The sequence below is a fragment of the Protopterus annectens genome, chromosome 4.part0 (genome assembly GCF_019279795.1).
Source record: "Protopterus annectens isolate FY-2018-M chromosome 4.part0, PAN1.0, whole genome shotgun sequence".
Lineage (NCBI taxonomy): Eukaryota > Metazoa > Chordata > Ceratodontiformes > Protopteridae > Protopterus > Protopterus annectens.
The window spans coordinates 823,827,850-823,853,816 of record NC_056733.1 but is presented as its reverse complement, the minus strand read 5'-3'; the positions used below and the strand labels follow the sequence as shown (position 1 = coordinate 823,853,816).

The 25,967-nt window shown below is 42.8% G+C and overlaps 1 protein-coding gene across 1 annotated transcript in view; it reads right to left on the bottom strand.

Annotated features, from left to right (window-relative positions):
* The window catches only part of ULK1 (unc-51 like autophagy activating kinase 1), a 1,203,955-nt gene that overhangs the window by 280,944 nt on the left and 897,044 nt on the right, over window positions 1-25,967 (bottom strand). Inside the window, exon 17 of the mRNA XM_044068766.1 lies at window positions 24,580-24,731. Within this exon, the coding sequence (XP_043924701.1) occupies window positions 24,580-24,731 (152 nt within the window). The remainder of the gene's footprint in view (window positions 1-24,579; window positions 24,732-25,967) is intronic.

Here is a 25,967-nt window from a genome sequence, read left to right as displayed (position 1 = left end):
CAAGCTTTCCCCCTAAGGGAGCAGGCAGCTGAGCAGGGCTTGGAAGGGCTAACGTTAAGTCATTGTGCCATTTTCCCATAGGGGGGTGTCTTACTACTCCCTGCTTTGGAAGTGGGAGCCCCCCACTACTTAGGCCTGTGCATTGCCTGAGACTATAATCTAGGTGGTCTGCTGTTCCTGGGTTTGGACTGAGAAGGCTGGAAGAGGTTGGAAAGGACCAATTCTTTGAAGGCCAATGCCTACTAAATCTGGGAGGCTGTACTTGCAGGAAATCTTTAACAGTATGCATAGATTTAGCTTTTTCCTCCATCTTTTTGAGGACGACTTCTGCTTTGTTGCCAAACAGGCGGTCTTGGTTTAAGGGACCATCCAGTAATTTGCTTTAACATGAAAGGCAAGTTTTGCTCCTTAAGCCAAGCATGTCTTCTAAGTACAGACCCAGTGACAGCAGCCTTGCAAGATGCTTCTAAAGAGTCAAAACCATCAAAACCACATTGCAAAGTATGTTTACCAACTTGTTCTGCAGAATGCATTAAATTCTGTAATTCTTTGTGTTCAGTACAGTCAGGAATCAACATCCTTTTCTGTTTAAGTAGTCCCACAATATGCTGCTGGTACTTTAACTATGAAACTAGCAATTTAAAGCCCTAATGGCCAAAGTAGCAGAAGTATACACCGTCTTACCCCATCTGTCCAAGGCTCTAGAATCTCTATCAGAAGGGGTAGGGTTTTTGGCAGCAGTAGCCTTAATGCCCTTTGGCCCTTGGGAAATGGTCTCTGGATCCACAGTAGGATTCTTGAAGAGGAACTTGTGAGAGTCAGGTACTCTGTAATACCTGTCAGATTTTCTGGGAGCTGGAGGTAAGGTGTCTGGGGAAAGGCTAGATTCCAAGAAGGCATCATCTACAATGTCCAGAACAGGAGGGATAGCTAAATGCTTGTGTTGAGGGAGGAGTACGAATTCCCTAAGCCTCTTTTTGGAGTCGGAGTAATCCTGGCTTTCCTAGCGGAAATGCTCCCTAAGAGTATGCAAGGTTTTACCAAAAGAAAAATCCTCTGGAGAGGAAGCAGAGGGAATAGAATCCCTGCATCAGAATCCTCATAGGTAGATAGGGGCAAATCCTGGTAATCAGAAGAAACAGAAATATCAGATTCCTGATCAGAAGAATCAGTAGGAAAATCATTTCTAGGTCTCTTAGAGGGGGAGGGCTTGCTTCCCCTAATTAAGGTAATAAGGTCTTCAGCCATTCTAAGCATTTGTTTTTAGGCATATGGGCCTGAGCATGCGGTCTGGTCGTCGGTTTCTTAGCTGTGGGTCAAGAATTAGGCCTGGAGGAAGAAGATGGCATTGGTTTAAAATGCAAGTCTGTAGGCCTGAATACACCCTCAGAAGCCGGTGCCTGCACAGTGGCTCCCGACTCATCCAAAGTAGAGACATCCGCAGGTTCCATAGTCGAAGAAGCATCTCGCGGCATACCGGACTCCGAATGGGTCTCAGTAGAGGCCTGCAAATCTGAAGTAGCAGGTGTCAGGGGCTGCGAAAGTTCATGAGTACCGGCGGACTGGCGACTAGTTTAACGGAAGTGTTGTCGGCAGTTTTGGACCTATGCAGTCTATCTCTGTCTTTATCCTCATGTTTTTTCGGAATATCGGTAGTCGGATGGCTTACCGAAGCCATTTCTGGATAGTTATACCGAGTACCAAAATAATTTGCTGCAAATATAGACTGACGACGAATAGTTCGGGAGTTGAACAAGGCACAAAACCGACAGAGAGGAACGTCATGGTCTGGGCCTAAGCACGGAATGCAGTACGAATGAAAATCTTTATGAGGTATTTGCTTTCCATAGGTAATACAATTGTTAACTTTTACTGACATCGGTTAAGAGCAAGAAAAAGGATCCTCAATCGGGTACTTAGCCTTTTTGAAGCCTTCAGTTCTGAAACTCGAAAACGAAAATTTCAGGAGTCGGCCGACCAGCACTTGCGAACTGCTTCTGCTTCGGGTACCGCACGGCAAGAAAGACTGATGTAATAGCATCGGCTGCATGTTTTATACCCCTGACGACCTGACGTCATGGAAGAAGAGACAACATTCGACGCAGCAATCTAAGGCTCTGGTAGTATTCAGGCCGGCTGAGGGCTACCTGCAGGCAGATAACCCAAATATGATGAAACAGTGAAACACGAAGAAAGTACAGTTGTGTACACTTACCATAAATGTAGATGTTCGAGTGTATTCACTGTTGCAGTCATTACATTTCCGTTATCCTGCTGGCAGGTTGCCCTCAGTCGGCCCGAATTCGAAAGTCTTGGGTCTTGCGTCGGTTGCTGTCGCCTCTTCCCTGACGTCAGGTCGTCAGGGGTATAAAAGATGCAGCCAACGCAATTTTATTCAGCTTTTCTTTCTCCAGATGTCAGGTGCCCCCAAAAAGGTAGGCTAAAATAATGTAAATAAAACATACATGCACCAAAAATAAGCTTTACCTTCCTCTATAAGCAAATACACCACCTAGGTTGTATAGATTAGAGAAGTAAAGATAAGTTCCAGCAAAAATAAGGGGTATGGTAGGTGGGTAACCTGGACTGCAACAGTGAATACACTCGAACATCTACATTTATGGTAAGTGTACACAACTGTACTATGTTCTTCGTGTTTCACTGCTACAGTCATTACATTTGGGTTGAGTCCCAAAGCTATGGTTGATGGACTGGAGCTAAACAGCATTAGGAGCGGCTAAGAGGCCCTGCAGAACTGCAGTGGCAAAGCCTGCCCTGGATTTAGAGTAAAGAGGCAGATTGCAATGTTTTGTAAAGGTATGCACTGAACTCCAGGTAGCAGCCTCTAAAATGTCTTTGGTTGGTACTCCCCTGAGAAAGGCTGCAGAAGTGGCTGCAGCTCTGGTTGAATGTGGCCTAATGCCCTTAGACACTGGTTTGCCATGCTGTCAGTAGCAGAAACGAATGCAGTGACCAATCCACTTTGAAATAGTCTGCTTGGAGATAGCCTTTCCTTGTGATGCTGTGACATATGCCACTAGTAATTCTGAAAACTTTAGTTTTGTCCAAGTAGAATCTAAGTTGTCTGTGTATGTCCAAAGAATGCCAAATTTTCTCCCCCTTGTTCTGTGGATTTGGATAAAAAGTTGGCAAATTAATTGTTTGGTTAAGGGCTACACTGGATACCACCTTAGGCATACATGTAGGGTTTGTTCTCAGAGAGACACTGTCTGGATAAAAATGATAAAAGGGTCCCACAGCCATGAGAGCCTGTAGCTCTGAAACTCGTCTTGCAGACGTTATTGCTAGGAGCAGAGCTGTTTTCCGAGATAAGAACGTTATATCCGCAGTAGCAGCTGGCTCAAAAGGAGGTAAGGTGAGTTTTTCCAAGACATAATTTTGGTCCCATGCAGGTATTGGCGTTCTCCTTGGAGGCCTCAAGTTTTTGGCTCCTCTGAGGTACTGCCTTAATAAAGGATGAGAAAAGAGTGGTGGCCCTGTTTTGTAATGAGCTGAAATGGCAGAGGCATGGATTTTAATTGATGAAAAAGATAGGCCTTTGTCCAGCATCTCAGTTAAGTATTGCAAAATCTGAGGAATATTTGGGACAGCTGTATCAGTTCCTTGAGCTTGGTTCCAAGTGCAAAATCTCTACCATTTCCCAGCATAGGATTTTCTAGTACTAGGCCTTCTGGCTTCTAAAATGACATCCATCGCAGCTTTACTGAGAGGTGTGGTTTGTATGGCTCCATTATCCGCCATGCTGCCAGGTTTAGGGTCCTGAGTTGGCTGTGCAGAATCTGATTGTTTTGCTGGGAAAGTAGATGAGGTATTTGAGGTAAGGTTCAGACTGGGCATTGGGACAAGTTCCTTAAGCTCGGATACCAGTACTGGCGTGGCCAGTCTAGGGCAATCACAATAATTTTTGGTTTCTCTTGCCTGACCTTTAGGAGTACCTTGGGGAGGAGAGGCAGTGGAGGAAAGGCATATACTGATAGGTTTGTCCAGTTGAAAGAAAAGGCGTCCACTTTCCAAGCTTGTCTGTGATAAGTCCTTGTGCAGAATCTTTTTAGTTGATTGTTTTGAGGGGAGGCAAATAGATTTATGTCAGGGCTTCCCCATTTCTTTGTTATCATGCTGAAGACTTGTGGATCCAGGTGCCACTCATGGGGATCCATAAGGTTTCTGCTTAGTTCGTCTGCCAGAGTATTTTCCTTTCCTGGCAGGAATTGTGCCTGCAGATGAACTTGGTAAGTCAATGCTGTGTTCCATAAAGCCATGGCTAGTCTGCACAGGGGATAAGAATGAGTGCCCCCCTGCTTGTTTATGTACCACATGACCGTGGTGTTGTCTGTCTTTATCAGTAGTTGTCACGGATGAAGTAGGTCCTTGAAGGCTGTCAGGGCATTTTGAACAGCTAGCATCTCTTTTTGATTGATATGTAGATGCTTTTGGTTTGTGGACCAGGTGCCCTGAATGCCTCTTCCTGCCACGTATGCCCCCCAGGCATAATCTGATGCATCTGTCGTTAGGCTCTGCCTGGCTGGGGGTAGTGAGAATGGCTGTCCCTTGTTTTGGTGACAAGCCTTTGCCCACCATCGAAACTCCTGTTGCAGGCAGGGAATTAGAGTAATCATTGTTTCCAGACTGTGGCAATACTGTGTCCAGGCACTTTTTAGGTACCATTGAATTTTCCTCATATGCAGTCTTGCATATGGAATTAGTAAGATGCCATGAAGCCCAAAGCCTGCAGAATTTTTCTTGCAGATAACTGGGTCTTTGTTGCCATTTCCTTGAAATAGGTAGTCAGTTGCCTTTGTTTGTCTGGAGTGAGATAAGCCATCTGGGCAGTTGTATTTAAGCTTGCACCCAGGAATATTATCTCTTGAGAGGGTACTAGCTTTGACTTCTTTTTGTTGACTGTGCACCCTAGGCATGTTAAAAAGTCTTATCACAAACATCAGATGCTGTAGTAGAATGTCCTTGTTCTCTGCTTGTATGAGGCAGTCGTCCAAGTAAGGCTATATTTGTATTCCTCTTTGTCTGCAGTAAGCAATTACTGGTGTCAGGCACTTTGTGAAGACCCTGGGCGCAGTAGATAAGCCAAAGGGCAGTGCAGAGAATTGGTAATGCTTTGAGTCAGCCTTGAATCTGAGGTATCTTCTGCATGATTGTCTGATTGGTACATGCAGGTATGCCTCTTTTAGGTCTAAAGTCACGAGCCAAGCCTTGCTGCCCAGCATGGGCAGAATTTGCTGTAAGGTCAACATCTTGAATTTTGGTATATCCAGGAAAGTGTTTAGAATAGATAGGTCCAGTATTGGTCTCCATGCTTTGTCCTTTCTGGGTACCAAGAACAGTCTTGAGTAAAATCCTTGTCCCTGCTCTTGCTGTGGTACTTGTTGAATAGCCCTCATGTCCATGAGAGCTGCAACTTGTTTTTGAGCCCCTGCCCATTGATTTTTTGGCAGGTCTGGCCAACCGTTTGCCCTTGGCAGGGTATGGAAATGAAACTTGTAGTCTTTTGACACTATGTCTAGAACCCATCTGTCCTGGGTTATAATGTGCCAATTTTGAGAAAAAAGTGTTAGTTTTCCCCCTAAGGGTGCTGCCAGAAGATAAGTGCTTGGCGCAGCCAGGGGGAAGTCATTGGGACTGTTTCCTGTATGATTGTGATTTGTCCTCTCCACCTTTGGAGGTAGAAGCACTCGACTGCTTAGACCTGTAGGATCCTTGCGGCTGTGATCTGCCTCTAGGGTGTCTGGATCTGCCCCTTTGAGGTCTGTCTGAGACTAGAAAGGACCAATTCTTTGTAGGCCAATGTCTGCTAAATCTAGGTGGCTGTACCTGTAAGAAATAATTGACCGTTTGCATAGATTTAGCTTTGTCCTCCATTTTCTTTAACACCTCTTCTGCCTCAACACCAAACAAGGTATCATGTTGTAAAGGAACATCTAATAATTTTGCTTTAACATGGTCAGGCAGATTTTGTTCCTTTAACCAAGCATGCCTCCTAATGACAGAACCCGTAACAGCGGCCCTGCAGGAGGCCTCCAGAGAATCAAACCCACATTGCAAAGTATGCTTTCCAACTTGTTCAGCTGCATGCAATAAATCCTGCATTTCTTTGTTTTCTGCACATTCAGAATTTGCCATCATTTTCTGTTTAAGCAGTGTCATGATATATTGCTGATATTTGAGCATATGAAACTGGCAATTTAAGGCCCTTATAGCCAAAGTAGCAGATGTGTAAATCTTTTTTCCCCATCTATCCAGAGCCCTAGAATCCCTGTCAGAGGGGGGTAGGATTTTTTGCAGTAGAAGCCTTGATCCCTTTTGGACCCTGAGAAATAGTTTCTGGGTCTGCAGTAGGGTTTTTGAAAAGGAATTTATGAGAGTCAGGGACCCTGTAGTATCTGTCCGGCTTAACAGGAGCTGGAGGTAAAGAGCCAGGGGTCAGACTAGACTCCGAGAAAACATCATCTACAATGTCCAACACAGGTGGAATAGCTAGAGGCCTGTGTTGAGGTAGTAAAAGGAAGTCTCTGAGCCTTTTCTTAGATTCTGAAAAATCTTGGCTCTCCCAGTGGAAGTGCTCCCTCATGGTATGCAAGGTTTCCCCAAAAGAGTAGTCCTCAGGAGGAGAAGCTGAAGGAATTGATTCTTCAGCATCAGAATCCTCATAGGGGGGAAGAGAATATTCCTGATCAGAAGAGGAATCAGAGAAATGGAAACCTGATCTGAAGATTCATAGTCTGTCTCTTGCCTAGGCCTGTTATCAGGAGGGGGATGGGAACCCCTGATCAAGGTAATTAAGTCTTCAGCCATTTTGAGCATCTGTTTTTTGGGCATGGAGGCCTGTCCTTGTGACTGGTGAACTTGTTTCTTTGCCTTTAAAGGTGTTTTAGTCTTTGAAGTCTGTTTAATATATAATTGTTTAGGTCTGAATACACCCTCAGAAGCAGATGCCTGTTCAGCGGCTCCGGACCCATCTGAGGGAATAATCTCCGAGGTTCCAATACCTTGAGTTTCCTGCGGCCTGGTCGACTCCATGTGGGAGTCAGTAGCGGCCTGCAACTCTAAAGTAGTGGGCATCAGGGGCTGCAAAAGCGCATCACTGAGAACTGGCGACTTGCTTAGGAGAAGCTTCGTCGTCGTTTTTTGACCTCGGTTGCCTGTCTTATTCTTTGCGTTTTTTGTGAACTCCGGTAGTCAGATGGCTATCCGACATTGTATAATTAAATCTTCGCCCAAAACAGCTTAATGCAAAATCGTGCCAATGCTTAACAGTACGTTGGTTAAATCTAGCACAAAACCAACAACTAGCAACGTCGTGGTCAGGGCCTAGGCAAGGAATACAGTAAGAATGAAAGTCCTTATGAGGTATTTGCTTCCCACAAGAAATACAATTATTAACTTTTTCTGACATCGGTCTGGAGCAAGAAAAAAGTTTCCCCAACGGGGTACTTAGCTTTTAATGAAGACTTTGGATCTGAAACTCGAACATGAAAATCTCAGGAGTCGGCCGACCGGCACGTGCGAACTGCTTCTGCTTCAGGCACCGCGCGGCAAGAAAGACTGGATAAAATGACGTCGGCTGCATCTTTTATACCCCTGATGACCTGACATCAGGGAAGAGGCGACAGCAACCGACGCAGGACCCAAGACTTTGGAATTCGGGACGACTAAGGGCAGCCTGCCAGCAGGATAACCCAAATGTAATGACTGCAACAGTGAAACACGAAGAACACCATCTAGTTTTTGGTGAGTTTTTTTTTTATATTAGTTTGGATATGGGTGTCAAATTTTAGATTTCCATCAATTATGACAACGGACAGTTTGGTATATGATGCTACTTCTATGGGGCTGTTATTCTGAGCAGTCACTGTAAAAGAGTTTTTGTCTATATTGGTGTTTTTGGATGGGGAGAAGATCATTAACTTTGTTTTATTGGCATTTAAGGCGAGGTGATTACTATGCATCCATGATTCAGTATCAGAGAAGGCTAACTGAGTTTTGAGAAGTAGGTCGGAGGGGGTGACTGCTGTACAAATAATGGTCGAATTGTCAGCATATTGAATTAGTGTGGCATCAGAGAGAGACTGGTGGAAGTTATTAATGAAGATGTTAAAAAGGAGGGGGCCTAGGATGGAACCCTGGGAAACTCCGGTAAGGATGTGCAGAAAGGAAGAGAGTGAGTTCTTCCATTTGACGGCTTGCTGTCTTTCAGAGAGGTAGCTGGTGAACCAGGTGATAGTGAGAGGTTGAGAGAGGAGAGTTGGGATAATAGTAAGGGGTGAGAAACGGTATCAAAGGCTTTGGAGAGGTCAAGGAACAGAGTAGAAACTATTTTGCTAGAGTCACAAGCAAGGTTTGTGGAGTCTAGAAAGGAGGACTCTGTCAAATACTTTCTCTGCATCAAGACCCATCAACAACAGTGATATTTTCTTACATTTTTCTTCCCTCTGGATCATCAGTGTTCTGTTAATGTTGTCAAATGTTTGCCTCCCCTCCACATAACCACACTGATCCATATCTATCAATTTTGGCATTACTTTTGCCATTCTTTTTGCCATTATAGACATAAACATTTTATAATCATGATTTAGTACTGAAGCTGGATCTGATGGATCTTTACCCTCTTTAGGTATTACAGCTACCACCACTTTCTTCCAGGATGTTCGTACTTCTCCTCCTCTTAAAATAGTGTTAAACAAAACCTTCCAGATCTTTATCAGTTTTTTCCCTCCTATCTTCCAAACGTTCCAGGAATACCATCTATTCCTGGGGACTTTCCCATAGATTAGTTATACATCACCATTTTTATCTCATCTCCTCCTATCCTAACTGTTAGTAATTGAGCCTCATCTACCTCTAACCTTGACATATTTAATTCTTCATAAACATTTCCATTTGTACCTTTTCTTGATTTCCATATTTCTCTGGTTTATACAGAGCTTCATAGAATTTCCAAAATATTTCTAATACTTCTACAGCGTCTTGTTATCTTCCTTGTTATAGGCTCTCTAAGCTTGGTGACAGTCCTTTCTACATTCTGCTGCCTGAGTCGTTGTGCTAAAATGTTTTGTGCTGTAGAGTTATTATCAAAAATAGTTGCTTAACAGCAATCCTTCTAAACTCATACATATTACTTAGGTAACCCCTTATTTTCTGCTTAGCATTCTCCAGTTGCTCCTCCTCTTGTTCCATGGGATTCTCCCTACTTCGCAATTCTTTAACATTTATCATTCCCTCTAAATAATTTTTGTTACTTCTTAACCATATCCCCCTTTCTTTTATTTCCACCCTATTTTTAAACTCCACTTTAAATTTATCCCACTCTTTAGCTATATTTTCAGAAGAAATGTCCCTTTTCTCTAATAGCTCCTGAATAATTTCCACTACCCATTCCTTAAATTCCTCTTTTCAACAGATAGGTGGGAAAGCACCAATATTTTATTTTTATTTCATTATTCTGTGTTTTTATTTTACTTATTATTGGTGCATAATCTGAAATAGTTATTGGGTACATATCAAGACCTTCAATTAAATGCACATGTTCCTTTGAAATGGAAATTCTGTCTAGCCTAGCCCAGCATTTGTATCTTGGGGAATAATATGTAAATTTACTCTGAACTCACAGAACTGAATTCACATATTCCATGCCAAATATTTTCATAAATCTCTTCAAAATTATACCCACCTCTATTATATTTTCCCTTCTGGGCCCCCCAGATACATCTTCACTGTTGCAAATCTAATTTCAGTCCCCACCTATAAGTAATATTTCTTGCTGAAAGCTGATTATTTCTCCCAGAAATTTCTTAGCTCCATTATAGCAGTTTTAGGTGGAATATAAATACATGCCAGTATAATCCTCCTGCCTTGCCAGTAGCCCCTTAGCACTACAAATCTACCATTATTATTTGTTTATCCTCATCTATCACTACTGGAGCTCCTTTTGCAATTAATATAAATACTCTTCTTTTCCTTTGCCCTAGGTATTCCACTGAATAACCACACAGAAAGCCCTTCTTTATCAAATTCACAAGTTCGGCTCTTTCTAAGTGTGTCTCATGTAGCATGGCTATTTGCACTCTACATTTCTAAAATAGTTCACTACTCTTTCGTTTCTGTATTCATCTGTGAGACCATTGGCATTTAAAGACATTACAGAAAGTACCGCTGTCTTACAAAGTTATTATTCCCAACTTTTATGTGTAACAGCTTTTTGTTAAATGTCTAGTTCCATGTTTTGTGTTACATTCATATACTGTTTGGCAGGATGAACTTTTATACAGTTGTTTCTTGTCATATCCATTTGAGCCTATGTCACATCTTACAAAAAATTTGTTTTATTGAAAGCCCTCAGATAAAAAAAAAAACACATCCCCAATACCCCCTAAAAACTATTAACTTAATAATAGCACACAAAACTATGTACATCTTCATATATCAAAGTTTTACCCTCTTAACATGAACAAATGTTACAAATTGACAGCCACATGAACAAATGTTACAAACTGACAGCCACACTCACAGACTTCATTTAACCTAAAAGAAAGGTTATCCATGCTAAGACACATGGTGCAGGCTGTGCCTCTAAGTACTGCCTAGTTTTGTCTTATCTTTACAGCTCTCTCAGGTGGGAAAACACTTGAATGCTTTCAGAGAACTTCATCTCCTAGCCATTTCTCTTTATAAGACTGTTTCCTAGAGATATGAGATCCAGGTCAAAATTGCAAAGTATACATTTATTTACTAGAAAAAAGCCTTATAATATTCAATATTCTTTTTCATTTACTTGCTTTCTCTTAAAATGTGTTACCAGACCAAGATCAGGGCCTTAATCCAGTCATTCCCCTATGCAAGAATGAGACAAAGCACACTCATTTTTCTTTTGTCGTCCTCTTTTAACCAGATTTTTCTTCTTTTTTACATTGCAGTGTCTACATTTCTTAAAACTGAACAAAGCGAAAGAGAGAAGGGAGAAAAAAAAAACAGGAGCACCTATTTATTTTAGTATCCACATTACACTTAAAACTCACTGAAAAATCTTTATAGCATGCAAAGAAAATCATGCACAATTAAAACAGTACCATTAAGAAAAGAACTGTTTTACTTACAGTTAACTTTCTCCCTCCTCTTCGCCTCTCCTAAGTATTTTTCCAAACATTAATGACATGAAGTAGGGCATATAATTTAGAGTCCCCTACAGGTTTTACAAAGTCCAATATTTCCAGATTTTCTTGTTCTGTCATGTTTCACAAATATAACTATCGCTTTGTCAATTTCCAAGTTACTGGTTTTATTCCTGTTCATCTCCATCTCCCAAATCCTGTCTCTGCTTTATTTCCAACACACTCTTGATTCTTCTAGTCGACTCCTGTGTTTTTTTCCTTCTCTCAAGCATTCTCCGTTGAAACACTGGTAAAGGTTTCACTGGCACAGTCTCTATGTGGTCTTTATTAACAGAAGATCAAGAAGCAGAATTTCCTTCTGTTTCACAGTTCACTTTTTGATGGACAAACTTTTGTATTTCCTCCTTAACATGTATTTCCCTCCAGGGAAAAATATTCTTACGATAGCTGGGTACAGCAGTTTGAATTTCACTCTTGTTTTTCAACATTCCTGAATAATGGAATAAATTTACTCTTCTGCTTGGTGTACGAGTAGAGATTCTCTACAAACACTCTGCTGTCTCCCACTTTTAGTACTTTGTCCTTCTGCCACAGTTTTGTCAGAATCAATTCCTCCTGCTGGTAAGATTGCATCTTTAGTATTAAAGGTTTAGGTTGCTTTCTCAAAGCCAGGTTTGGAGTATACACACGATGTGCCCTTTCAATTAACAACTCCTGTTGTGGAATACCAGTCCAGTTGCTTATTTGTGCTTTCATAAAATTAATACAGTCTGTTCTTTCCAGTTTGTCTTGTACAGCAGAAAATCACAGGTTTTCCCTACATGCTCTGTCCTCTAATTTTATTATTTTTTGAAACATCTCTTCTTGTGCAGTCTCACATTCAGCCAGCCTTTTCTTCATTTCAGTCTCTGAGTTTTGCAGTTTTATAAACTCATCTGTATATCTGTTTAAGGTTTCTTCCATTTTTTTCTAGCCTTTTTTTGTCTGAGTTGATATACTCCATCAGTGTTTCGTTTATTTTATTCAGGTCTGTGTGCAGCTGTCTTATACTTTCCTCTAGGTTACTGGAAGTCGTATCTGAAGCTTGCACTGCTTTTTGCTAAACAGATGCAGTACTTTTCCCAGTCAGTGTTTTTTCTCACCTTTTACAGCTGATTTTCCTTCAGGTCCTCTGTATTTCTTTTTCCTGGCATCCAGGCAGTGCACTTACTAGAAAGTTACTGAAATTTCCCAGAAGTGGAAGTCCACTGGCTTTCTCGGATAAGTTTCTGTTTTCACACTGGAAGAGCTAGAATTAAGCTGTTACTCAATGTGTAGCCATCTTGGAAGTCTTGCCAAAGGGTTTTTGGACAGAAATTTCAAGTCTTCAGATACTTTGTAAAATCTATCAGGCCTTATAGGGGCTGATGGCTGTGAGTCAGGGGCAGTGGAAGTGGTTGCAAAGACATTAAGGAAAGCCTCCAGAACAGGAGGAACAAGTGCAAGAGTAGGGGTACCTACTACCAAGAGGTTATAGTACCGCTGTCGAACCTCATAAATCTGGACTGATTCCCATTCAAAATTATTCATCATATTAGCAATGGTTTTCCCAACCCACGGTGGTGGTGCTGCGGTAGCGTTGTTGCCTCACAGTAAGACGCTGTCCGGTTCGATTCTCAGCTAGGGCGTCTTCTGCATGGAGACATACGTGAATGGGCGTACCTTCGTTGAAGGTTGTGCATCAGGGTTGGTAACTTGGCACGTAAAAATCAACTACCAATCATTAGCGGACCGGAGATCCGCTGTGGCGACCCCTAACCGGGAAAAGCGGAAACACACAACAACATTAGCAATGGTTTTCCCAAATGAAGCTTCTACAACAGAGGAGTCAGGAGAAAGGGAATCTTCAGCATCAGAAGCTATTAGGCCTGGTGAGTGGATAGGGGATGAATAGGCCAAAGAGTGCTCATCTGAGTCTGATTCAGCCTCTTCATCCTCAGAAGCATCTCTTTAGGGAGTGGTAGAAGAAACTGAAGTAGGAGTAGGTACTGCAAAGGATGGTGGCCTGAGTACCTTTATGGCCTTTAACAGACCCTGTTAAAAATCCTCCCAACACCTTTTCCTTGAACATCTGAGGGGAGGAAACATTTTTAGCTTTTTTATTTCTTTTTCCTAGGTGTGACATCCTCTTTGACTAAACATGGAGGGCTCCAATCCCTGATGAACATCAATGAGTGACCCTGGAGCTTCTTTTCTAAGTACGATTGGTGGTATGTTTTTGGTTCTTTGGGAAATTATTAAGCATGGTTCCCCATTTCCCCATTCTCAGCAACTTCAGTCATTTCGGATGTGCGAACCTCAGATGTCATACCGGCCTCCGGCAAGGTTGCAGTAGCAGATATTTAAGTAGGTGTTGGCATACCATTAGTTCACAAACCTCTGTGGGTAAGTCAGAGTCTGAGTCTGGGCAATCATGATATCAGGCCTAGGCTTCTTAAACTTGTTCTTCTCTACAGGCAGAACGTCAGGGGTAGAAGGGTCTACCATCTTTGCTTGGGTGAGGTGTGTAAGGTGCTGAGTTTCCAAGTAGGAGTTAAGAAACAGAAGTCGCATTCTTAATGTCTTTGGGACAGAGGACTAACAGATCATACAATCTTTATGGTTGTGCTCTGCACCTAAGCAGAAAAGGCACTGGGAGTGGAGATTCTTGTAGGGAATCTGCCTACAGCAATTGCACTTTCCCCTTCTAGCTGACATCTAATAGAACATGGAACAGCAATGCAACTGAGAAAATATAAGGAAGGTTTCCCAATGGGGCACTTATCCAAACCAGTGAAGTCCAATAGTACCAGCAACCATGCATAGAACAGACTGATGGGCACTAAGACCTGTGTCTGGACTGGGGTTGAGACAGTCTGATGACTTACATTCATATGTCTGTTTATGCACCCTTAATCCTATGAGCTTAGGTCATACATTGGATGTATGGCTATGTGGAAGGTTTTGGCTTTGGTGCCCCGGATGGATGTCAAGATTATTGTCGAGATAATCCAACAATCTTGAATACTGCAACAATGATCTAAGAAAGGACATCTCGGTGTAGCTTATCTGTCTGTCACAGAGTACATTATAAACACAAAGTGCCAAGTCAGTAATCCCTTCAGTTTCTCACAAAATTAATCATGCTACAATGAAACTATCCACCAGAATGCATAAATAGTCCTTCTAGGTAAAAGTATAAAGCACCAGTTTTATACAAGTTAGCCCGCCACAGGCACATCTGATTGGATTTTCACTCTGTTGTCTCATAACCTCAGTGACCTACTACACTTAATAAAATGGAAGAAAAATAATGAATAAACACACTTTAGAGCAAAATATGTCCATTTTCCTTATCAGATGAGACCTCTCAATCTGTAAGGGCATCTAATGCAATAGATAGACATTTCAAGGAAGTGTCATCAGTCAAGTACATTTCTTGCTCAGAAGTATAAAACGTCTCTCTTCAAACAGAAGGTATGATCTCAGCTGTCACATCCTCCAAAGTCCATTATGGCCAGAAATTGGAAAAAAAAATGCTCACATATTTTAAACTCAAGTTCATTTTCAGGATTATACAGATGTCCCTGCCACACTGTAAATACTTATTTCCAACTTTATTTTGATCCAACCCAAAATGACCACTGGCATGGACACAGTTATGTTTTTTTTGTCTATGGTTCCTCTTTCCCACGTGCCCTCTATGTCCTTATAATAAAAGATTATTGTACCACACCTCACCCCCATACAATATCTTCTTTGCATTTACTTAGAATGGCAGTACTCAGAAATAGTAGCTTTGAAAATCTCTGAAAAGTGTGCCTAAAACCTTCTTCCAGTGACAATCCCTAGTTTGTGCTATTTGTCATGTTAAAATACAGTGCAGTAAGCCATTTCTTAATCTGCAAAATGGCGCTTAATTTAAACTTAAAAAAACAAACAAACAAAAAAAAAACGATTAGAACAGTATCGGCTTTCTTAACTCCTGAGGTAACACAATAAATGAGCTCATAATTGCCAAAGTTTCAAGGGGTTTATGACTTCAGTGACTGGAAAAGAAAGCTGTAAATAATTGTACAAAATAAACAGCAGTGAATACTCAGAGACTTGTGAGAATTATGACCCCAGTGAGAGGGCAAAAGCGAAGGGTTAAAGTACCTTGTTGTGAGCTTTTTTTTTTTTTCTATGCCAAAAACCTTAAATGTGACCAGCAAGGTGGCTTGGATGCCACAGAGAACAGCTCCTAAAAAAAATCTCACAGGAATTAATATAAATTCAACATGCTGTTCACTGAAAAAGCTTAAAGGACCACTATGGGCAAACGATTAAAAAAATATATATTTTTTATCTTGTCATGATTTACTGCACCTCCAAAAGCTGCCTGCGACAAAATAAGTACTCATTCCTAATTTTATTATTATTTTTTACTCCTGTCTGCCCTCATGGGGGGGGGGGGGGGGGTCAAACATCGTAATTCTTTGGAAATGAAGAAACTGTTGCAGAAAAGAGGAAAAGTGGAAAATCCCACGACGCAAAAAATTCCCTTACCAGCCTCAGTAAGAAGCTGAGATCCCTCGTAAAATCCTCCAAAGCTAGTTACGAAAATAAAATTGCCAAAGATTCCAAAGACAACCACAAGGCATTCTATAACTATGTCAAGAATCTAAATGGCAATGCTCAGATCTGCTTTGAGCTACAACAGAATGGCATTAAATATACTGATCCCAAGGATATTGCCAATATCCTGGCAGATCGATTCAGTGCCAACTTCACCCCCTTCTCACCCCGTAAATGGCCCATCTCAATACCGGAAGATTGACAAATTCCAGCAATAACGGCCACACAGGTAAAAAACGCATTCTCCAAAGCTAAGAATACAGCATCCATGGGACCAGATGACATTCCAGGCTGTGTAATACATGAACTACAAAATGAACTGGCACCTCACCTAAGTGTCATGTTTAATCATACCCTCACCTCAGGCTTTGTGACCACTGAGTGGTGCACAGCTACAGTTATCCCACTCCACAAGGGGGGATCCACCTTGGATCCTGGGAACTACCACCACATCAGTCTGATGAGCCTGATCTGCAAGGCCATGGAACGTATTATCATGGAACTTATAAACAAAGATATTGGCAACCTTCAAACACTGGACCCCACCCAGTTTGGGTTCATGACGGGCCAATCTTGTCTCCTGAACCTGACTGACTTTTTTGAATCAGTCTCCAGAGCCGTGGATGAGGGTAAGGCAGTCCACACAGTCTATCTGGACCTCGCCAATGCCTTTGACACCTTCCCCCACTCTGGAATCATAGATAAACTTACTAAGCTGGGCATTAATCCCTACGTCACTCGATGGGTTGCCAACTGGCTTACTGACAGAACCCACAATGTAAAAGTAGCTGACTCCAAATCCTGCTCCAGACAAGTGACAAGTGGAGTACCTCAGGGTTCAGTCCTGGGTCCGCTCTTGTTTGGCATCTACTTCTCTGAAGTACAGGCCAAAACTAAGGGACTCTGGCTAACAAAGTTCGCTGACGACTGTAAACTGACAGCCATTACTGAATTCCCAAATGATGTGGATACTCTACAAAAGGGCCTTACAGAAACAGATGCTTGGTGCCAGAGCCATGGGTTGAAGCTCAATGCCAAGAAATGTATAGATGTTCATCGTGTTACCCTGCTGCAGTCATCACACTTGGGTTATCTTGTCGTCAGGCGGTCCCGCAGTCGGCCAGAATTCCAAAGTCTTGGTCTGGCGTCGGTTGCTGTCACTTCTTCCCTGATGTCAGTGCGCCAGGGATATATATAATGCATCCAACGCCATTTTCTTCAGTCTTTCTTGCCGTGCGGTGCCCGAAGCAGAAGCAGCTCGCAAGTGCCGGTCGGCCGACTCCTGAGATTTTCGAAGTTGAATTTCAGATCCGAAGTCTTCAATAAAGCTAAGTACCCCATTGGGGAAACTTTTCTTGCCTCAGACCGATGTCAGAAAAAGTTAACAATTGTATTTCTTGTGGGAAGCAAATACCTCATAAGGATTTTCATTCTTACTGTATACCTTGCCTAGGCCCAGACCACAACGTCACTGGTTGTCGCTTTTGTGCTAGGTTCAATAAGCGTACTATAAAAAGATGCTTTGATTTCGCATGACACTACTTCGGTAGAAAATTTAACTACACAATGCCGTCGGAGCAACCGACTACCGGCGTGCACAAAAAACACAAGGATAAGGACAGGCAGCCTAGACCCAAGCCAGACTCTGAGGCCTCGGCTGGGCCGGTCTCCGGTTCACCAGTTTTCAGTGAGGCTCCTATGCAGCCCCTGACTACCGCAGACTTGGAACCCGAGACCGCTTCGGAGCCTTTGGCAGAGAGTGCTAGGCCGACGCAGCCATTTTGTTTAGCCCCTTCCGACGACACTGCAGAAAGAGATGTCGGTGCTGCAGAAACACCTTTGGTTTCTGAAGGCATCTTCAGACCGACGATGCTCACCATAAAAACGTATCCTAAGCTTAAGACTCCTATTAAACCAAAAAAGACTGCACTTTAGTCTCCAGTTCAAGGCCCCATGCCTAAGAAACAGATGCTTAAAATGGCGGAAGATTTGATCTCTTTAATCAGGGGTTCCCAACCCCCACCTGACAAAAGGCCTATACAAGAGGAAGATTATGCCTCCTCTGATCAAGTTTCTATTTCCTCAGGCTCCTCTGAGGACCAAGATTACTCTTTTCCCCCTTATGAAGATTCTGATGCTGAGGATTCCATTCCCTCAGTTTCTCCCCCTGAAGACTACTCCTTTGGGGAAACTTTACACACTATGAGGGAACATTTTCACTGGGAAGGTCAGGACTACTCTGACTCAAAGAAAAGGCTCAGAGAGTTTCTTTTACTCCCCCAGCACAGACCTCTTGCCATCCCCCCAGTTTTACACATTGTGGATGATGTTTACTTAGAATCCAGTTTCAATCCAGATTCTCTGCCTCCTGCTCCAGCCAAACCAGATAGATATTATAGAGTGCCTGACTCCCACAAATTCCTTTATAAAAGCCCTGTTGCTGATCCAGAGACTATCTCCCAGGGTCCCAAAGGGGCTAAGGCTTCTATGGCAAAAAACTCTCTACCCTCTGAAAGGGACTCCAGAGCACTAGACATGAGGGGGAAAAAGGTTTACACCTCAGCCACTCTAGCTATGAGAGCACTAAATTGTCAATTTCACATGCTAAAATATCAGCAATTTCTAATGTCTCAGTTAAGACAAAAAATGAGCACACTCCCTCAACAGTCTGGATTGAAAGAAATGCAGGATCTGTTGCATGCAACTGAGCAGGTGGGCAAACATACTTTGCAATGTGGTTTTGATTCTTTAGAGGCTTCCTGCAGAGCAGCTGTCACTGGGTCTGTTATACGTAGGCATGCTTGGTTAAAGGAACAAACTCTGCCTGATCATGTTAAAGCAAAGCTTCTAGATGCTCCCTTACAGCAGGATGTCCTTTTTGGAGTTAAAGCAGAAGAAGTCTTAAAGAAAATGGAGGATAAGGCAAAATCTATGCAGATAGTCAAAGATTTTCTACAGGTACAGCCCCCTCGCTTCAGCAGAAATTGGCCAACAAAAAATGGTCCTTTCCAGCTACTGACAGACCACAGAGGGGTAAATACAAACGCCCAAGAGGCAGAGGGCAACCACAGGCCCAATACAAACCTCGACAATGGGGCACTGCAACACAGAAGGGAGGAGAAGGCAGGCCCCAAACTTCAAAAAGGCAAACTCAATGGCTTACACCTCATATGGCCAAGCAATTCAAGATGCTAACACTACAGCAGCTTCTTCCCATGTTGGGCAAGAAAGCATGGCTAGACCTCAAGGAGGCATACCTGCATGTCCCTATCAGACAAAGTTGCAGAAGATACCTCCGTTTCATTGCAGGTTCAACCCATTATCAATTGTCTGCACTGCCCTTTGGCTTATCCACTGCGCCCAGGGTCTTCACAAAATGCCTGGCACCAGTAATTGCATACTGCAGACAAAGATAAATTCAAATATACCCATACCTGGACGACTGCCTCATCCAAGCAGAAAGCAAGGACATCCTCTTACAACATCTGGCTTTTGTAAAACATCTTTTAAGTTGCCTGGGGTACACAGTAAGCGAAAAGAAATCAAAACTAGTACCCTCACAAAATATGACATTCCTGGGTGCCAGCTTGAATACAATGGCCCAGAAGGCTTATCTGACGCCAGACAAACAACTACAACTGACTCAATATTTAAAAACAATGGCAACAAAGACCCAACTCCCTGCAAGAAAAATTCTGCAGGCCTTGGGCTTTATGGCATCCTGCATACTACTAATACCATTTGCAAAGCTGCGTATGAGGAAATTACAGTGGTACCTAAAAAGCGTATGGTCTCAACACAGCCACAGCTTGGACACAATGATACCTCTCATTCCCTGCCTTCAACAAGAGTTTCTATGGTGGTCACAGGCATGTCACCTCAACAAGGGTCAGCCTTTCACCTTGCCCCCAGCCAGGCAAACAATGACAACAGATACATCTGACTACGCCTGGGGGCACACATGGCAGGACAGTGCGTTCAAGGCATATGGACTGCAGATCAAAGGAATCTGCACATCAATCAAAAAGAGATGCTAGCTGTACAGAATGCTCTGATAGCCTTCAAAAACCTTTTACATCCAGGACAACTTGCAATAAGGACGGACAACACCACAGTAATGTGGTACATAAACAAACAAGGGGGTACACACTCCTACCCTCTATGCAGGCAAGCAATGACCTTGTGGAACACAGCACTGGCTTACCAAGTTCAGTTACAAGCTCAATACCTGCCAGGAAAAAAGAACACATTGGCAGACGACCTCATCAGAAACATCATGGATCCCCACGAGTGGAAACTGGATCCACAAGTATTTTCAATGATAACTCAAAAATAGGGCCTCCCAGACATAGACCTGTTTGCTAGCCCCCAAAACTATCAGCTAACAAAATTTTGTACAAGGACACTTCACCATCAAGCTTGGAAAGTGGACGCACTCTCATTCAGTTGGAAAAACCTGACAGTATATGCCTTCCCTCCATGCCTCTTCTCACAAAGGTGCTTCTGAAAATCAGAAAGGAGAAACCACGACTGATACTCATAGCCCCAGACTGGCCATGCCAGCACTGGTACCCATTATTAAGGATTATGGCTCAGGGCCCACCTTGGATTTTACCACAAATTGCCCATTTGCTCACACAGCAAAACAATCAGATTCTACACAGCCAGTTCAAAACCTTAAATTTGGCTGCATGGCAAATCACCTAAGCATCCAGCCAGCTCCTTTTCCTCAAGCAGTTATGGATGTTATTCTGGAAGCTAGGAGGCCCAGCACCAGGAAGGCCTACTCGGACAAATGGAAAAGGTTTTGCGCCTGGAACCAAGCTAAAGGCCAAAATACCCTTCAGCCTCACATGCTTCAGATTCTACAATATTTAACTGAGATGTTGCACAAAGGACTTTCTTTTTCTTCCATTAAAATTCATGCATCAGCTATTTCAGCCCACTACAACATGGATCCACCCTTATTTTCACATCCACTTCTAAGGCAGTTCCTCAGAGGGGCAAAAACCATCAGGCCTCCCAGGAGAGCACCTACACCAACATGGGACCTCAATTTTGTTCTGGAAAAACTTACGCTACCTCCTTTTGAACCAGCTTTCTCTGCTGATTTAAAGTTTATTTCATGGAAGACTGCCCTGCTGCTAGCAATAACTTCAGCCAGAAGAGTCTCAGAGCTTCAGGCACTAATGGCAGTGGAACCTTTCCTCATTTTCCATCAAGACAGAGTTTCTCTACAAACTAATCCTTCCTTCATGCCTAAGGTGGTATCTAGTGTGGCTTTAAATCAAACCATCCACTTACCCACCTTCTTTCCAAATCCACAGAACAAAGGAGAAAGACTCCTGCATTCCTTGGATATTCACAGGCACCTCCGTTACTACTTGGATAAAACTAAGGTTTTCAGACAATCTGACCAGCTCTTTGTATCCTATGCTACAGCTTCGCAAGGAAAGGCTATATCAAAACAAACCATTTCCAAATGGATAGGACATTGCATTCGCTTTTGCTATACCCATCATGGAAAACCAGTTCCTGCTACCATAACGCCCCACTCTACCAGGGCAACAGCTGCATCTACAGCCTTCCTCAGGGGTTCCCAACCAAGGAGATTTTGGAAGCTGCAACTTGGAGTTCAGTTCACACCTTCACCAAAGACTACCACTTACCACTTTACTCTAAGTCTAGAGCTGGCTTTGCCACTGCAGTTCTGCAAGGCCTTCTAGCCCCCTCTAACCCTCTTTGACTCCTCCTCCCATCCTTAGCTTTGGGATTCAACCCAAGTGTGATAACTGCAGCAGGGTAACACGATGAACATAGTGCAATTTTGTACCTACTATAAATATAGATGTTCGAGTGTACACCCTGCTGCAGTCCAGGTTACCCTCCCTCCATCCCCTCTGATCTAACTGGCTAAATCTTTACAATACCTTACTGATGTATTTGCTTATAGCTGGAGGGATGTTGTGTTTGTGCTAAATTTCTTACATTGGTACTAACTACTGACCACCTTTTTGGGGGCACCTGACATCTGGGGTAATAAAAACTGAAGAAAATGGCGTTGGATGCATTATATATACCCCTGGCGCACTGACGTCAGGGAAGAAGCGACAACAACCGACGCCGGACCAAGACTTTGGAATTCTGGCTGACTGCGGGACCGCCTGACAACAAGATAACCCAAGTGTGATGACTGCAGCAGGGTGTACACTCGAACATCTACATTTACGGTAGGTACAAAACTGTACTTTATCCCCTTTGGGAAAAAACATGTACCCATGAATTACCACATTGGTGGCAGTACACTAAACACCGAAAGTGTGATAAGAGACTTAGGGACATAGGTGGACAGTGGTCTCACCTTCAACAACCCCATCGCCACAACAGTCAGGAAATTCTTCTATGTGGCACACCTCATCACTAAGGGCTTTTCATCCAGAAAAAAGGAGGTCATTGTCTCACTGTATTCATCCCTCATTAGACCCATTATAGAATACAACGCCCCATTTGGTATGTACCTCTCAAGACATCTGCAACAACTAGAAAGGCCGCAGAAATACCTCACTAAAAGAATCACAGGGCTAAAGCAGATGCCGTATGCTGACCGCCTTAAAAAACTCCAGCTATACTCTGTCGCATATCGTCTACTCAGAGGCGATCTCTGCTTAACATACAAGGCCATGTCAAACCCAGAGCTGTTGGACATGCTACACTTAACAAAATCCCAATCCCTCAGAGCCACACGCTCCAGGGATCTAAACCTTGTCATCACAATAAATAAAACATGCTGGAGGGATAGGTTCCTGACCCAGAGACCCCCCAAACTCTGGAATAGACTGCCCATACATGTCAAGCAGAGCACCTCCTTGGCCCTCTTCAAAAGGAACCTTGACGATTGGATGGGAGAAAGGAGGAAATTCACCCTGGGGATCACGTCAGTCACCCTGCTAGACAGGGGACCAGGGAAGTAAATAGTGTGGGAAGAAATAGCCAGGGAATGGTTATGGCTAGGCTTGTATAGGCCCTAGGGCCGATAGCCTAGTACCAACCTATGAACCTAAAAAGCTAAATCTGTCCCATAATGCACAGACTGTGAGACTAAATAACCCTACCATTTGTTGTCAGACTAGACTTCCATTCACTTAGAATGGAACACCTGAAAAACAACGACCACGTTTGAGAGTCAGCAGCTCATGTGTCATTGACTGGTATGCGCGGAGTTTTACAAATGTTCCTACTGATGTATTACACATACTCTGAAAGAAGCTTGCAAAAGCATCAACAAATTACTGACATAAAAAGACTTTTTGCAAGGAGCATTTTTGCATGTTTCAATTCCTGACCAAGTTACTCCTCCCATCTCCCCTCCTTCAGTGGGCTAGAGTCTCAAATTTCCAGCTTGGCTAGATTCAGCTATTTAGTCAACTTTGCATGACAGAAGACATCAAACAAATCACAGCCTGGTGTGCCACTAAAACTGTTCCCTTATATGTCACTTCTGAATAGCATTTCCCAGGAATAAAATAAAAACAAAGCACACACATCAATCCAGAGTTTAGGCTAATCCATCCATTTCTTACAATGTGCACAGAAAATATTCAATTTGTAATGCATTCTGGCTGCTCATGTGGTTATCTTTGCATAGTTATTCTTGTAGCAAAACCTGAACTTATGGTATTTAATGCTAAGCTTTACAACAAACAGTTCTTGTTCTTAACAATGACCTTCCAAGCCTCTGATGTGACCCAGTACTTTCTGTTACTATTGCTTTATGTAGTCTGTCTTAGTTGTATACTTGCATGTCTCTCACCCTCTCAGCAACAGGCTTCTGGAGAAAAGTTCCAAATCAGATACTTGTACAAAAAGAATAACAGCAGCTGTAGCAGTGATACCATACTCCAAACAGGGCACTCAAACATAGTACTGACAAACACAGGGAAATGTATATATCTCAATCAAGCAATTATGTATTTTGGCTCCAGTACGTTTTGTCTTTTTTATTGCTGACGTATTCCCTCACCAATATATATTCCACCTCAGTGATGAAACTCCCTAACTATGAAAATCTTGTACTTGCTGGCACTAAATGTTAGTTGTCATCTTAATGCCAGTCCCCTAGCCTTCGAGGGTCTCTTCTGTCCTGTACCACTGCCCAAACCTTTGTGTCACTGGAGAAGAGACTAATCTCACTCTTCATAACTGTTGTCATAACAGATAGGGACATTAAGTGTCACTGCATCTCTGGCCACCTCTGTCTCCGCCGAGAAACCCTCTGCTATTAGAACCATCTGTAACCTTCTTGTTAGATAAAGTCTCCACCAGTTTTGGAATTTTAGGCACTACAACAACCAACCAATCTAAGCTTTATAAATGGCTCTCCATCTGGGAATGATGAAGTTTAAGAGGACACTGTTTATCATCCTGTTCTGACCACTTTGCTGATTACTGGTGTAATCATGTGACAGATTAATTTATTATTGCTGTGTGTGTGTGTGTGTGAGAAAGAGAGAGAGACAGAGAGTGAGAGAAGTACTGTACAGCATCTCTGATGTGCTGCACCCTCTGACTTTCACTCTTCAGTTCAAAGGGCATGTTACACAGAACTACACATGTATTAGTCTACAGTTACAGATTCTTGAAGTTTTCATGAATCAACAATGTTTTCAAAACAAATGTCTTGTCTGTGAAACAAACACAAATTTCAAAAACATCTTACTCTTCTATATGAAAAATAACACTCATACTTTTCAGATTGCTATTTTAGTACTTTTAATTGAAAAGAACAATGACTTGCTAGGCATACCTTGAAAAGAAGGCAAAAATGGCTTAGACCCACCAAAAGATAACCTCCGAGGGGCAGGGAATGCTCCAGTCTCTCCAGGATATGGTGGTGATGCTCCTGACTTACCAAATCCAAGTGGACTTGTGCTGCTCGACCTTCTAACACCCCCAGACCTAAATAAGAAACAGCAAAATGCAAGTCATGGCTGAAAACTGTCCCTGGACTAATCATGTAACAGGTAACCAAATAATTATATAAATAAAACTTCCACAGTTTAACAGCTATACAGATCATAAAATAATCCTGTATCTTCACAAGTAAAATATTTCACATGACAAATGAATTGTAATCATGGTCATAAAATAATCCTGCATCCTCACAAATAAAACATTCAATGTTACCATAGCAACTCCTAAACTAATCACAGCTGAAAAATCTTCTTCTTCTTCTTTTGGCTGTTCCTGTTAGGGGTCATCACTGCGGATCATCTGTTTCCATTTATTCCTGTCCTCTGTGTCTTGCTCTGTCACACCAACCACCTACATGTCCTCTCTCACCACATCTATAAACCTTATCTTAGGCCTTCCTCTTTTCCTCTTACCTGGCAGCTCCACACTTAGTATCCTTTGCCCAATATACCCAGCATCCCTCCTCAGCACATGTCCAAACCAACGCAATCTTGCCTCTCTGGCTTTGTCGCCAAACTGTCCAACCTGAGCTGACCCTCTAATATACTGATTCCTAGTCATGTCCATCCTCGCCACACTTAATGCAAATCTTAACATCTTTAACTCTGCCACCTTCAGCTCTGACTCCTGTCTTTTTGTCAATGCCACCATCTCCAACCCATATAACATAGCTAGTCTTACTACCTTCTTGTAGACCTTCCCTTTCACTCTTACTGGTACCCGTCGGTCACAAATCACTCCTGACACTCTTTTCCACCCACTTCACCCTGCCTGTACTGTATTTTTCACCTCTCCTCCACCCTCACCATTACTCTGGACTGTTGACTCCAAGTATTTAAACTCATCCACCTTCTCTAATTCTACTCCCTGCATCCTTACCATTCCTCTGTCCTCCCTCTATTCGATCTTAGTCCTGCTGACGTTCATTCCTCTCCTCTCTAGAGCATATCTCCATCTCTCCAGGCTCTCCTCAACCTGTTCCCTACTCTCACTACAGATCACAATGTCATCCGCAAGAATCATAGTCCACAGGGATACTGTCTGATCTCGTCTGTCAACCTGTCCATCACCATTGTAAATAAGAAAGGGCTCATAGCTGATCCTTGATGTAATCTCACCTTTACCTTGAACACATCTGTCACTCCTACCGAAGACCTCATCACTGTCACACTACCCCCATACATATCCTGTACCACTCTTGCATACTTCTCTGCCACTCCC